At 42.9% G+C, this 16,112-nt stretch overlaps 1 protein-coding gene across 4 annotated transcripts in view; it reads right to left on the bottom strand.

The window, feature by feature from the left end:
* ERGIC3 (ERGIC and golgi 3) overlaps positions 1 to 16,112 on the bottom strand; it is a 29,561-nt gene that overhangs the window by 12,702 nt on the left and 747 nt on the right. For 3 of the 4 annotated variants that reach the window (XM_075166151.1, XM_075166153.1, XM_075166152.1), the window contains 5 exons: positions 15,786 to 15,873; positions 14,602 to 14,721; positions 11,263 to 11,356; positions 9,922 to 10,087; positions 8,781 to 8,838 (listed from right to left, as the gene is read on the bottom strand). In XM_075166151.1, coding sequence (XP_075022252.1) covers positions 8,781 to 8,838; positions 9,922 to 10,087; positions 11,263 to 11,356; positions 14,602 to 14,721; positions 15,786 to 15,873 — 526 coding nt within the window. The remainder of the gene's footprint in view (positions 1 to 8,780; positions 8,839 to 9,921; positions 10,088 to 11,262; positions 11,357 to 14,601; positions 14,722 to 15,785; positions 15,874 to 16,112) is intronic. The other variant, XM_075166154.1, reaches the window with a different exon arrangement.

Below are 16,112 nucleotides of genomic sequence, written 5' to 3'. Positions count from 1 at the left end.
GCAACCGTTTAAAGAGTAATAGAGAAACAAAAATGCAAGAATTAATCTCTAAAAGGAGAAATACAGTGGAATGTCCATATACGTTAAGTGAGCTCTAAAGCAGCATGCCAGGTAACAATGTTGGTTATATTTAGATTCTTCTTCAGTCGTAAGGTAACAGAAAGGTCATTTTAGGAGCAACCAAAGCTATCCAGAAGTGCACTCAAGGTTTACATTCACAACATATTAACATACAAAGCTGGATAACAAGTTTTTGTTCTTAATCAGTCCTGTGCTTCTTTCATCACACCTGATGCACGGAGAAGGCAGCAAACCATGAGGTTGGTTTTGTTCATTCTGTTGCAAGATCCCAACAAAGGTGAACACCTGGAAGGATGGGAGGCAGGTGAAATGTAAGTTTGGACAGCATATCTCAAAGGAGGTTAAGTAACCTCCTTTTCTGTTTGTTTCGAAAGACTGTTCACGTATATTCAATACTGTGCATGACTAACCAATAACTGTCATAGGCTTATACCTCCTCAGAGACAGGCCTCCGAATCCTTCGCACAGGAATTTCGATACACTTTGCCAAATGCTAAATCCCTGGTGGTGCTTCTACAACAGCATGTTTCTTGGTATGGAGAAGGTGTGGAAGGTACAGAGAGCCTCCACAAGGCTGCTTGACAAACATTAGGCATTCCCAACAACTGGTGCAACTTGAGCTCTGACAGATTATAGTCCAGCGACAAATGGAAATGGCACATTTGTGATATCCAAAACAGTCTTGATGTAACTTGAAAACAGCTTGTCCATCTGCCCAGATATGGGTGAGACTTTGCGTCTTTCAGCACCAAGACAACCAAACTCTGAAAGGAGTTTATCAGCCTAAAAAGAAAAGTCCTTAGCAATGCTGAGGATGAAATAAGAATCTCAGCCTCCAGCATTCAGTTTGGAGATGAAAACTGTTAATTCCCTGGCAGACACTACTTTGGGACAGAAGTTAGAATGAGCTCACACAAACACCCTCTACGGAAGGAATACTGTACAGACGATCAACCAGAGAATTTGGATCTCCTCCACTGGTGTCCTTGACTGATAGAGATTGAGTCCCACATTATTTTTTTTCAAGAATGTTGATGGGCAGAAGAGCTCAGATGAGGAACTGGTATCTGTAGAAGGCCTGTGCAATAGTAACAGCCCCACAACTAGTAGGGCTCCAGGAAAGGAACAGAGAAAGAGGCTGCAGTCTCTGCAGAAAAAAGAATGAGTGTCGCTTCCTCTTGGTTGCCAATGACAAGATGCCAAGGGACCCAAAAAAATGACAACCAGTCTTCAGTCAAAGACTGTAATGTCCTTTTGCAATTCAGCATCCAAAACACTAAAAAGTATGTAAAAATAAGAGAGGATATTAGGGGTCATCCATAGTGTCCAAGGATGCCTTCAAATAGGTCCTGGCTGTCAAACAAATCTCTAGCAGAGAAAGGAATAAACCCTCCCTTAGGTGGAACATTAATGAAGATGTACAACTGACCAGTGAATTTGTGGTCTTAGAGAGCTAACAAAGCTTCGCACATTTCTACGCAAAGCTTGGTGACTCTGAGTAGGCAGCTCCTTTTCCAAAACCATCATCGTCTCAAAGAGCAACTTACTTGGGTTTTTTTCTTCCACAATCATCACCACAAATGAGGAGGAAAACAAATGGTAATCACAAAAATAGTGCCTTCAACGATAACTTTGTTCCTCCAGTTGACCATGTAGGGTGTAAGAAGACCACAAAATTCAGACCACATACAGAACTGCTTCACCCACACAAATCATCACAGTCATTGAGAGTGTATTTTTAGGACAGAGAATGTCCTGAATGTTGTCACCAGTGTCAGCTTCTTTTCTAGGGAATTGAAGAAATCTAATGATACATTTTAAGGAATCCTGGAAAGCTCTCTGGCTGTCAATAAAGCATGATGGGCAATGTCTTCCCTAAAAAATAGTGATGATGGCACTTTAGCCACAGAATGGCCCAAAGATAACCTAAAGGATGAATGAGAAGCCCCAACTTCCCCTCGACTAGAAGAAATATGGCAAGGAAGAGGGAAGTGATATGACGATCATCTCTCTCCTGAGAAACCTATCACTAAGGACTCTCCCGCATGCTGGAAACTCACTGCCAACCACTGCAGCTGAAGCAGGAGATGGCTGCTACTATACATGCATGGACAGAAATGGCAGCAGCGCCATTACAACCTCAGGAGATTAAAAAGCTAGACCATTCAATCATTCCTCTTTTCTCTGAGACAGGAAGGAAAGAGAGGTGGTATGAACTGCTGCAAAGAAAACAGCTATGATATCCAGAATCACAAACTGGCACAGCTGGTGCTGGAGGCTGTCCTTACAGAGGCACAAGTGAAAGAGAGAACTTCACCAAAACCTGCAGCACCCTGCATAAACTGAACATAAATTCTCAGTTTAGGATTCAAAGCCTGTGGAGCAAACACCAGTGAAGCAAGCCTAATCTCAGCTAGTACCAAATGAGTAAGCAGGGCTTATGCTGCGCTGCTTGGAACAGAAGACTGCAAATAGCAATAATGTTTGACTCAGGTTTTCCCTTGATGCAGGAGAGCCAGGACTACTAGTTTCAGTGCCAAAAAGTCTGCTTGGAAGTGCTTCAGTCCTCCTCACGACCTCCTTCAGTCCTCCTCTTAACGACGTGGGATTTCTCAGTGCAACTGGACCACAGATAAGTTGAGGAAGAAGACAAGACCATTTGCAGCCAGTATGACATTCAGGAGTTGGGAGTCTTCTCTGATACTGAAGATGGAGCATCACGGTGCAGGCTTGAAGTGACCAAATTTCAATGCTTCCAATAACTTGGGATGAAAATTAGCGTCACTGCTTGCTTCAAAAGCAAATTCCCCAAGTTTCAGCTCGGATTCTCCAGGAACACAGCATGCGAAGGACAGACAGAGCACTTGTCCAAGAAGCACAAGCAGTATATTTACACGCTAGCTAAAAGGTAATTAACCATTATAGATGGCATAAAGGCATAAGATCAGCTGTGTGAATTTTCCTAGAGGGAACAATTTCGATGACCTGAGATGAGGAATGAATAGCAACACACACTAACACATCTAGTAATGATGAAAACTAAGACAAAATATGAACAAAGTCTATGCTGCAGAACTACCTCTAGTAATAAAATGCTCAGCCTCCAATGGTCAGCTGAGAAGAACACAGCATCTCCTCACTCACAAACCAGCCAAGAAGGAAAGCACAGTAGGACTTTGTCTTTTATAGATATAATAGGGGTCAAACTTTATCAATTCTTGAGTCTTTCAGTTAGGTATACTGGAAATGTGAATATGGATGGATAAAAATTGCATTAACCCAGCAGAGCCGGACCTTTCTCTTCAGTTATCTAAAGACAGAAGAACACCCTCCCTCAATTTCCAAGTTACATTTCCTTCGGGGCCTGGGAATTATGAGAAACCAAAAGGAATGCAAAGTCATATTTAATGACTGTGCCAAACATCAAAAGAAGATAAGAACGAAGATTACACACGAGCATAGAAAAACATCCACGCAAACAACAAGGGAAGTGAAATCATCTCACCTGGATTTAACATTCATGCAGGCAGAAACAAAACAAAATAAAAAGAACAAAATAACTTTTTTCTTACAAGTGGACAAACTTTTTTTTTTTTAAAATTTACACACAGTTTTACTTTTCCAGCATTTCCAGTGTTTCTAGTTCCTTCAGACACATGAATACTGCATAAAGACAGGAAGGAGAACTTGTGTTAAAACAAGTGAAATGTCAAACACTTACTTTGCAAAAAAAAGATTATCAGGAGACCTTGAGGCATAAAGATTACCATGGTATAAGGATATTTAAGAAATAAGTCTGGCGTCACATAAGATTTGGGTAATGCATTTTTCTGAGAAAGTTCGAGATGTTAGGGGCTTGATTTTTTATGAACAACCCTCAGGACATTTAGAATGCCAAACACAAGTGAAATATGGTTTGAATCTATTTCAGCAGATGTTACCCTATGATGAGATAACACTCTTGCATGTCTTAAGAGCATGAGATTCGTAGGCTACCTACTTCAAAACTTCGGTTCTTGTTAGTCAACATACATGTCTGCATTAAAACACATATACATACCATATTGTCAAACTCAGAATTGCCAAATGTGATTGTAACTAATAAAACCTGATATTCAGTAAACTCTTAAGAAGGGCAGCTTTCATAAGGCTTACCCACTCAGACAATATTTAAAAATGAAAAAAATTGAAGAGCAATTGCTGATAATTTGATTTTGGTGGCTACTCATCAGCATTCTCCTGATCAGGAAAGTAACTGAATGTAGGCTGCTGTATTTAGCTCATGTTAGCAAACTTCAACGTAATTTCAATCTTTTTTCCTAGTCCAAACAAGGACCTCTGATCTTCTCTGTCGTAATGGAAGGACTTCTGCCAAGCCAAAGACAAAGAATCAAGGTTCATGGATGTAAGAAATGGGATGAACTCCTCTGGGCAAGGCTGCTCCCTGCCTTTTACCTATATTCCTCTCACATTCAGCTGGTGCTGACAAACCTCATCTTATGTTGAGTTTTAGAATCCATAAAATTATTACAGGCAAATGATTTCTGGGGACAAAATATGAGTATGCAAGAACAAAAACACAGGCAAGGAGAGAGAACTGCATATGGAAAAGAAAGCCCAAACAAGAAATTAATAATCCCTGAAAAGTAAGACTTCTTCTGAGTCATATCTATCCTAGGGCAGCTACTCAAACAAAATAAAAGGACATGAAGATTGAATTACACACAAGTAAAGCTAATGTAACTAAACAGAAATAAAATTGCACCTTATTCAGTACTGTTTCTGGTTTGCATGTGTGTTAGCCCTGTGTCTCCTCTTAGTTCTTATTCTACTTTCTGAAAAAAACAATTTCAGTTTGATTCTACCCAGGACAGAAGTTACAATTTTGAAGATGTTAACACCAAGCACACAACAGAAGTTCAAAAGCTCGGATCAGAATTACATTTATGGTCAGATTTAGAAAGTGCTTCTGAACAGGACCCTTCGCATTGTCACAAAGACGCCTGTGCAGATTCCCTAGCTGGAGACCCCTCAGGAGGAGGAGAGAGTAACAGCGCAAGAAACTGAAAAGCTGGTGTGCTAGCTTCAGTGTTTGAATAGCACCAAAAAATAAAAGTATGGACCTAGGTGTAACCATCATTTGTACAAATGTGGTATAGTTACTCTGACATGAGGCAAGGAGAGCGGTGCAACGGAACAAACTTTCCATAGTACTGACATTCTTGTTCACCCCCTTATTCTCTACTGATCCAAATCGGTAGGCAATAGAAGGCAGGAGCAAAAATACTGTCAGTCATCACAGTTTTGTATCAAATATGTCTAGTAAAATTATTATTTTGATTGGACTGTTAATATGTTTGTTGACAATAATAGTTTGGAATATTCAGACTTCTCTTAGACATTCTAAGGGCCCAACTTAAACAGCTCTATGCAAATGCATGTAGTATGGGGAATAAACAAGAGGAGTTACAGAGGTGCGCACGCCTGCAGGGCTACGATCTTATTGGCATCATGGAGACGTGGTGGGATGGCTCCTTTGATCGGAGTGTTGGAATGGAAGGATAGAGGCTCTTTAGGAAGTACACGCAGGGGAGACAAGGAGGGGTGTTGCCCTATATGTCAGTGACCAGCTGGAGTGCATGGAGCTCCACCTGGGGATGGATGAGGAGCCGACTGAGAACTTACGGGTCAGGATTAAAGGGAGGGCAGGGACAGGTGACATTACGGTGGAGGTCTGCTACAGGCCACCCGCCCAGGAAGACCGAGTGGAGTGAGGCCCTCTATAGACAGATAGGAGCAGCCTCACGTTCACAAGCCCTGGTCGTCATGGAGGACTTCAACCACCCCGATATCTGTTGGAGGGACAAGCAGATAAGCAATCCGAGAGGTTCCTGGAATGCATCAATGATAACTTCCTTCTCCAAGTGGTAGAGGAGCCAACGAGGAGAGGTGCTATGCTGGACCTTGTTCTCACCAACAAGGAGGGGCTGGTGGGGAATGTGAAGCTCAAGGGCAGCCTTGGCTGCAGTGACCATGAAATGGTGGAGCTCAAGATCCTTAGGACAGCGAGGAGGGCGCACAGCAAGCTTATTACCCTGGACTTCAGGAGAGCAGACTTTGGCCTCTTCAGGGATCTGCTTGGTAGAGTGCCGTGGGATAAAGCCTTGGAGGGAAGAGGGGCCCAAGAAAGCTGATTAATACTCAAGGATCACCTTCTCCATGCTCAGGAGCGATGCATTCCAACAAAGAAGAAGTCAGGCAAAAACACCACGAGGCCTGCATATGGATGAACAAGGAGCTCCTGGACAAACTCAAACACAAAAAGGAAGCCTACAGAGGGTGGAAGCAAGGACAGGTAGCCTGGGAGGAATACAGAGAAATTGTCCAAGCGGCCAGGGATCAGGTTAGGAAAGCTAAAGCCCTGATAGAATGAAATCTGGCCAGGGACATCAAGAAAAGCTTCTATAGGTAACGTCGGGGATAAAAGGAAGACTAGGGAAAATGTGGGCCCTCTCCGGGATGATATGGAGAAGGCTGAGGTACTCAATGACTTTTTTGCCTCAGTCTTCACGAGCAAGTGCTCAAGCCTCACCACCCAAGCTGCAGAAGGCAAAGGCAGGGACTGGGAGAATGAAGAGCCGCCCACTGTAGGAGAAGATCAGGTTCGAGACCATCTAAGGAACCTGAAGGTGTACAAGTCCATGGGATCTGATGAGATCCATCAGATCCTCAGGGTCCTGAGGGAACTGGCAGATGAAGTTGCTAAGCCACTATCCATCATATCTGAGAAGTCGTGGCAGTCCGGTGAAGTTCTGACTGACTGGAAAAGGGGAAACATAACCCCCATTTTTAAAAAGAGAAAAAAGGAAGACCCAGGGAACTACAGGCCAGGCAGTCTCATCTCTGTGCCTGGGAAGAGCATGGAACAGATCCTCCTGGAAGCTATGGTAAGGCACATGGAGGACAGGGAGGTGATTCGAGACAGCCAGCATGGCTTCACCAAGGGCAAGCCCTGCCTGACCAACCTAGTGGCCTTCTATGATGGAGTGACTACATCAATGGACATGGGAAGGGCTACAGGTATGACCTGTCTGGACCTCTGTAAGGCCTTTGACACAGTCCCCCACAATATCCTTCTCTCTAAACTGGAGAGAGATGGATTTGATGGGTGGACTGTCAGGTGGATAAGGAATTGGTTGGACGGACGCATCCAGAGGGTAATGGTCAACAGCTCAATGTCCAGATGGAGATCGGTGACGAGTGGTGTCCTGCAGGGGTCCATACTGGGACCGGTACTGTTTAATATCTTCATCAACGACATAGAGGGATCAAGTGCACCCTCAGCAAGTTTGCCGACAACACCAAGCTGAGTGGTGCGGCTGACACGCCTGAGGGACAGGATGCCATCCAGAGGGACCTGGACAAGCTTGAGAAGTGGGCCCGTGTGAACCTCATGAGGTTCAACAAGGCCAAGTGCAAGGTCCCGCACCTGGGTTGGGGCAATTCCCAGTATCAATACAGGCTGGGGGATGAAGGGATTGAGAGCAGCCCTGCCGAGAAGGAGCTGGGGGTACTGGTGGACGAAAAGCTGGACATGAGGCAGCAATGTGCGCTCGCAGCCCAGAAAGCCAACCGTATCCTGCGCTGCATCAAAAGAAGCGTGGCCAGCAGGTTGAGGGAGGTGATTCTGCCCCTCTGCTCTGGTGAGACCCACCTGGAGTACTGTGTCCAGCTCTGGAACCCCCAGCACAAGAAAGTTATAAGACCTATTGAAGCGGGTTCAGAGGAGGGCCACGAAAATGACCAGGGGGGTGGAACACCTCTCCCATGAACAAAGGCTGAGAGAGTTGGGGTTGTTCAGCCTGGAGAAGAGAAGGCTTCGGGGAGACCTTATTGCAGCCTATCTGTACTTAAAGGGGGCTTATAAGAAAGATGGCAGCAAACTTTTTAGCAGGGCCTGTTGCAACAGGAGAAGGGGTAATGATTTTAAACTAAAAGAGGGTAGATTTAGACTAGATATAAGGAAGAAATTTTTTACAATGAGGGTGGTGAAACACTGGAACACGTTGCCCAGAGAGGCGGTAGATGCCCCATCCCTGGAAACATTCAAGGTCAGGTTGGACGGGGCTCTGAGCAACCTGGTCTAGTTGAAGATGTCCCTGCCCATGGCAGGGAGGTTGGACTAGAGGACCTTTAAAGGCCCCTTCCAATCCAAACCATTCTATGATTCTATAAACTACCACTATTATTCTGGCCACTGTGTATTTATATACATACTTGGGAAGTCCTTTACAACTTAAATTTTATTCTAAAAGTTTTGAACTGCTTTAAAATTCTCCTAACGTATTCTCCAAAATATCCCTTCTAGAGGTACTGATACTCAGGTCCTGGACTGAACACCTTACTTGACGTTGTTTTACAGCAAAGCAGCAAAGTTTTGTGGAACAAGGAAGACTGAGAGACTGCCTAGAAACATTCTCCTCCAAGTTCTTCCACACCTGTGTAGCAGCACCTCCAGAAAACACTTTTCTATTTGTTCATAATGGTTCTAAATCTCTGTAACAAAACTTCAACAACATCCTCCCCACTGAAGCAGTGCTGTTGTTATTATGGATAGCAATACAAAGATAGTCAAAGAAAACTGTCAGATCCACTTGGAAGTTAAAGGTCACAATAAGCAGGAAAAGAAAATACTTTACCATGTACATGAGACTGTTGGAAACTTTTTCCTGGAGCAAAGTGGAAATTTCCAGCTACCTGCAGGAGATAGTAATCTTTCATTAGAAGGTCTGAATCTATATAAATAAAGCAGTCGTACTGGTGCTTGGATTTTTAAATTTTTGTTCAAATGAGATATACCAAGCAACTCATTTTCATATCAGCAGATAGTGTCCTAAAAGAGATATGAATTTCCCTTCTTCCTCACAGGCAGTCATGTGGAAAGCCATAATTACATACTGATGTTGATAATAACTGTTCTATGCAGATTATTTTAGTGGACATAAAAATGGGAAGAAGAAGGAATTAAGTCTATTGGGAGGGAACTGTCGGCTCGGTACCCATGATGATACTCAAATCACAATGTCTGGCTTTGTGAGTAAAAGGTTTATTTTCCAGAAATAAAGAATGTGGTCTCCAGGAAGAATACACAAAGATGTAAAAAAAACCAGAGTTTGAATTTAAAAAAAAAAAAAAATTAGCCTGGGACTGACTTTTAGAAAGTACTTGGCTGTGTCACCTGTATGTCCAAGTGCTCCGGGTTTGGAAACCCGCCAAATGACGGGGTAGTTACACAGTTATCTGGTATATCTCATACTACATTTTCATACAACAGTTGCAAAAGCCACCTCTCTGAGCATTTTCAGCTTTAACAACCAAGTCCATCTGTCTTGCTTCCACTGTTTTTCTAAAGCAGATAACATTTCATTCTCTCCAGCACCTCTGCTGGCAAGTTATTGGTTACTGTTATTTCCAGCATCCACTGGTGGTCTCTTTTTTAAGACTAGAAGGCCAGGTGGGACAATCTAACCTCAGAGAATCTGCCTCTCCTCCTCCAGAAACTTCGGCAAAATGACTCACTAGCTAGATGGTAGGAAAAGCTAAGCTTCTCCAGCCGGCATGTTTCCTACCAGCCCACACAATGAAACAGAGAATTAGCCCCTTCCCATTGCTTCTCCTGCTGAACCCCTTTATGGGCAAAAGTACCTTGCTGAGCCCAGGGGTTGTTATATTACAGTCCTGCGAACACCTACAGCTGGAAAAGGAGAGGAACGCCCCGACTCTGCCTTTTCACAGTCATCACCATCATGCAGCAGGTTCACAGCAAAACCCGTCTCTCACCTTGTTGACCTCTAGGAAACCATACACTTGGCAGCCCTCGTTCTTCTGCTCCTGCATTTTCTGGCTAAACCCTTCCCTCTTGCACTGCTCTATGGTATCTGGATTCTTGAAGGCCCAGCCTCGCCGCCTGTATGCTTCTCTGACATCGTCACAAGAATTACAACACCTGCAAAAGCACAAGCACCATCTTACCATCTTTATCGCTATAAAGACATGCTACAGCTCAGGACTTGAATCCTTGGTGGATTTTTCTTCAACAAAGCAATAAAGCAAACATCAGGCATTGGACCTTGAAAGTTGGCCTAATGCTTCTGAAGGAGCTCAAACTTCTTGATGTACTTTTTGAGATTTTGGCATGAGAATGCAAGCTGTTTTAATGCAATGCTTGAGTCTGAAGAGGGCTTTGCCTGTCCATTTAGACAGCCAAGTCACTCCTTGGCAAAGAAATTTGCTACAAAACCAACATCAGTATCCCACAGTTCTGAGCAGTTTGGAAATTCCCTGTGTGAACAAAGCATCTGCCTGTTTCTATTCCTCCTTTCCTCTGTTTTTAGGCCAAGACTGTCAACATTGGAGGGAGGGTTAATGGCAAACTTTCTTTATTACTTTTCTACCTCTGGCTAACATCTCGGTCACCGGAAAAAACAGTTTGCTTTCTTAGTTCCATGTTTTGCTGGACCAGAGATAAAGTTGAAGGCTGGAATCATGAATCCCTCAAGATGGAAACATCTCTGGGGAAGGATGCAACTTGACAGATGGGACAAACCAAGTTACTACAGAGACAATAATAGCAAAGCATAGTCCAGAACCTGTGGACTATCACGGATCCATTCTTACAGGAATTTGCAGGTAGGAGGAATAAGAAACATCAAGTGACACCCGTTGTTTGTGTGAGCGATAAATGTCTGGTCTTTGCTCCTGTAAGGATGCAAAGCCTGCAGCAGAAGTGAGAAGGCAAAGCCATAACCAGGTTTTATTCCAAGACAGCTCACGTAATGATGAAATAATTTACACACCTCCTCCCTGGACACCAAATAACCCCAGAAAAGATTCCGTTTGCTGAGATACAATCTTTGTGCTACTGCAAAGGTAGTGCAGTTTGCACTGCCCTTAAACAGGCGTGTAGACAAACTAGACAACTTAACTCTGCACATTCTTAACAATCATGAGTGCAGCTTCTAAAGGCATACCAAAACCACAACAGTTCTCATCATTCTCTGAACATGTGCCCAGGAGGATTTCATTGCACTGACCTTCATAGACATTTTGAAAAAAATCGTGCATGCAACATAACTGTATTAATTCAAGTGCTAAGAAAATAAGAAAAAGCATAAAGGTTACCGAATGTCCTCTGACTCTGCCCCGTAACAGCTCTCGCAGCGATTGGCATCCAACGAATTTGGATCAAACACTTTTTCTTCTTCTTTCCCCAGCTCTAAGACAAAAGAGGATTCAAAGTAATGAGGCATGTCCAGAAACGCTACCTTGTACTCTTGTTTTGTTCTACACACAAGTAACCGTTCTACACATGAACACAATGATTTTGTGTTGGAAGCTGCGCATCGTGCACTCAAAGCCCACCTGAAACGGTACGCATAGAGCGTACCTGTTGATGTGTGAAGCAAGACCAAGAAGCAGAGGAGCATTTGTCATCTCAAGAACACCCTCCCTAGAAAGAACTGGCTATCTGCAAGCCTTGCTGGAGCACTGATTAGATGTTACTTGCATAAAGGCTTTGTTAAAACATTGTCTAAAGTAGACACAATCAGTAAATTGCGACTGATACAGGATCTGTTACGCAAACAAAATTTTAAATAGCAGTCAACCACAGTTGACACAACCAGTGCATAACGCATAATCCTGTCCCAAAACATGCAGGGAACATGGTTATATATTGCTGTGAAACAAGATCAGAGTGGGAGTCTCCCGAGTGGAAGATTGACACCCAGTCCTCCAGGACGACAATGCTGACAAGGCACACACGTTAACCACTGCTCACTAAAAATCTCCAAGGAATTTCTACCTTCTTCGTGACTTAACAATTCTGCCAATGTCTGTGCCACGCACGTGTTGAACGCGCAGCTGCAGTACGGCTGGGGCACAAACTCATGGAGGTTTATGTTCTTATGTGCAGAAGGCTGAAGAGGGACTTGTAAGAGAGGAGATGAGAGCTGGTGACAGCTGAAACCTGCCAGAGGGCAGATGCCTACAGAAAACTCAAACAGGACTTTTGTTTTGTCAGGAACCAAAACAAGTAAATTTTGGGATTAGGAATAAGTGAGCCAAGGAATTTTGTGTCTAAAATTTTCAAAACCGTTGGCTCTTATAGTAAGAGGACCCCTTAAAATCAGGCTGTTTCAACTCGCAAATCCCGAAGGACAGGACCAAGTCTCCTGGGTTACAAAAGCCCTCAAGGGTTCACTATCTAGGCGCTGCTGCACTACCCTCTATCAGCCTTGAAAACGTGGCTCCTTGGATAACTAATGCTGGGGAAGGTGATAAGGTACATAGTCAGACACTGCTGAGGGGATAAAACGTTATCAGGGCCTTGTTCGGTGAGATTGGGAGGTATAACAGGCGGACAGAAGTGAGTATTAAAGACGTCTGTATTTTGTATTAGCCACAGAAAAAAGAGATTTTAATTAGAAAGTATGAAATATGCATGAAAATCAATCATTAACCTTATTTCTTTAATCAAATACTTTATGGTAGTTATGATCGAGCAAATAAAAACTTACCCATTATTAAACAACTGTGCGAGACTTTCCTTCTAAAGCTTACAACATTCAAAGTAGTTGAAAGTGCACTTAAGAATTCATTGTTTAAGAAGTGGCATGGCTTTTCATCTTGTAATTACACTGAAAGATAGTGTCAGGAAGAATATGGCTTAATAACTGCTACGCTTCGTGAAAGCCGTGATTCCCACCATTTGAACAAGAACACCTGTACCCTACATACAGCAACCAGTAACAGCTTTTTAAGTGTAATCAGTAGCTGCCTGTTGAGTTGCCTCGGAGACAGCATCCAGAGGTAATGCACACAGTTTTAGATACTATAAAGAAACTGCAGTACATAAAACTCTATATGCAGAGTTTCTTGCTGTTTACATGGTCCTCAACTTGCATGCAGATATGATACATGAAATTGGAAAACTCTGTCCACATTAAAAGGAAGAAAACGATTAAGAACCACCAATAAAGAACTCAATCATTTATTGTCATTCAATGGAAATGAGTAAGACAACACCCAAGCACAGAATGCAACCTATCTTAGAAATCATTAAGCTATTAACTATTTTAATATAACTATGATTAGGAAAAGCCTCCAGATACTACTCCGTAAAATTTGGGTATGCTTTACTAAATTTAAGGTCAATACTGCTATAGTTGCCTTTTAAATAACTGACTGAATGTCAGTGTTACTAATAGAAACTGATAATCATAGAGTTTAATGAAGATGGGTGGATACTTCTGATCCAACTTGCAACACAGGTGATGGAAACTGAACTAGCTGTGTGCTTTTTCCAGACAGCAGAAGAAATTGCTTGTTGTATGCAATGCATCTGATCTCTTTTAAAATGCCTCTTTGAGGTGAGACTGTTTGCTCCCTGTAAGTTTATCTTCCTCTCTATTGGTTATATAAGGAGTCAGAGCAACCGGTTCAGACAGAGTAATCCTGATGGAGATTGGCAATACAAGTAAGGCAGGAGGCCTACATCTGTTAACAGAGAATTAGATACAGAAAAGCTGTTTTTGTCCCCAGACATTAAATTTGTAATGCCACAGCTTCTGAATACAGAAAGGCTGCTAAGTGACACAATAGTGAGAACACTATCACGACATTCCTGTGACAGCGGGAGAAACTCTCGTACCTACTGATTGTTCAGCTCTTCACTTAGTTTAACCTTTCAACTTCAAGAACAGAGAAGTTAAATCTAAGCGATACAAATCAACAAATTTAGTTCATGCTGATACATAGAACTACACCATCTCCCAGAAAAGGTAATAAGGAGCTCATGTTTTGGAAAGGAAAAGTCAGGACAATATTACTGTTAGATTGCAAAGCTTTGCCAGAATCGTTTCTGGTTTGTATCGAAGTACAACGATGAGTCATAACATATAAAAAAAAAATGTATAGGTGAGGTTTATGTAGCCAAGGACCACTTACTACAACTTGTAACCAATAAATTGACTAAAATATATTTATCAGGTATGCATTAACACACACAAAGTAAACATAGTAAAGTGCAAGTTTAGGCTTAAGGGTCAAGTCACTGGAGCCTTCCCTGGAGAGAGGCTCTTTCCTCTAACTAGGTCGTCCCATTTGTCAGCCCGCTGTGATTTGATGATACAACCAAAGTCAAGTTTTACCAGAACAGCTGCTTGATTTCTAGTCGTAAGAGACCATTAACTCAGCAGCTTTACTCGTGAAATGCATCCATAGGTCCTTGTCGTAATATCAGAGGGACTAGGCAAAGATTTGCTTCGCAAAAGTGGCGAGTATAATAGGAGTTTGTCTGATCTGCCAGTTTAATAGATTTGTGTGCTATAAACTCTTCAAAAGTTTATGGTGTTTCAATGCTCTTCAGTTGTCACTTGTTCCCGTGAATCTCAAAACAGGCATACAGTGATGGGAAGACTACCACAGCATCTATCCAAGACAGGCAGAACAGCATCTTACCATGTCTCTCAGCCTCTGGAGTCACACGATTGCCAGCTTTATCCAAACGTTGTTTAAACAGATTGTGCTCTACATCCAACTGCTGCTCTCCTGCTACGTCCATGGCATCGATGCTCAAATCTGAAACCAGCGAGCATAACTATTATTAGGAAAAGCCTCCAGATACTACTCCATAAAAAAACCCAAATCCAAACACCTCAAAGCCCATAACCATTTTCAGGAGTTCAGGAGCTAAGTTTAAAATTGGTTGAAAGCTGCCTCCTGCCTCTACCCCCCTTCACCCTTCCCCCTTCAACATCAGCACATTTCCTTGTGATCCCTTTTCACAAAGAAGATTGAGAAGGTCTGTGGTCTCAGCCTGGTATCGAAGCACCACGACGCACTTGCTGGCTACATGCTCTCATATAAGACTGACAGCTTCTCTGCACAAAACAACAGAGGTTTCCAGCCTCTCTGGCCTTCCCACGCCCTTTTAAATCTCAGGAAGGCAAAACCAATAATATCTTGGGTGGTCAGAAGGAAGTCAGACTCACTACATGTAGAGCCCAATGCATTACTCAGAGGAATTACTACAGCAGAACAAGAGGCAGGGAAGATTAGTGGACAGTCGGATAACATGCACAGCAGTAATACCCAGTAAGAGTTGCAAAATTTTCCATCACTTCATCCTGCAACTTTGTTTTGAATTTAGTTAAAAGGTAATCAGATTATTAACGCTCATTGTGATTTTAAAAATTTTGGAGAAAAGTTATCATGTGGCATTACACTCAGAATTTAAGTACAAAAATAATGGAAAAGTTGTGCCTTGTCAAGTAACTTCCAAAGGAGACTCTAAAGCTTTTCAACAACAATAAAGTCAAATCTTGAGTGCCAAGTAAACTCTGTGCCAGCTTTTTCAATATTACTGAGCTCTCTGACAAAGTACACCACCACACAGAAATGTAAGTGGGTTTACACCTTAGCCTCATTTATAATCTAGAAAAATAAGACTGCCTGACTGGAAGCACTGGTTCAAGCGCCCAGCGGGCCTGGCTGGAATCACCGCGTAACCACAAGGGATCACCAGTTCCTCCCTGTCCGTGGCCCAAGCAGCGGTGCAGCGCTCAGAAGCACCAGGCACACTGAGCCTGTTGGGCCCTCGGCAAGTATGAAAATTATCCCCAATATTCAGAAGTCTGACTCACAAGCACAAGGCATATGTGGAAAAATAACATCTAGATTGATCTTCAGTTTGTCTCCCCTCGATTTGTCAACGTACAATTCCGGATGAACCTAGGAACAAAGGAAAAACAAAGAGTCCTGTTTCACTTGGAAGCCAGTCAAAAGGCCTCTTTCCCTCCCCCGCTCTGGCTCAGGAGCTGATTTTTAAGACGTGGGATTTGCGAGACCCCTGAGCTGCTGCCTCCCATCCCTTCCACAGTAGCCAAGCGCTCGCTATTTGTAACACTTTTAAAAAAGGTAACAATTTGGGAATCTCAGAATTCGGGGCGGGGAAAGCGCTCGCTTTCTTT

The sequence above is a fragment of the Calonectris borealis genome, chromosome 17 (genome assembly GCF_964195595.1).
Source record: "Calonectris borealis chromosome 17, bCalBor7.hap1.2, whole genome shotgun sequence".
Taxonomy (NCBI): Eukaryota; Metazoa; Chordata; class Aves; order Procellariiformes; family Procellariidae; genus Calonectris; species Calonectris borealis.
Note: the sequence above shows the minus strand (reverse complement) of the source record. Positions and strands in the feature narration are given on the sequence as shown.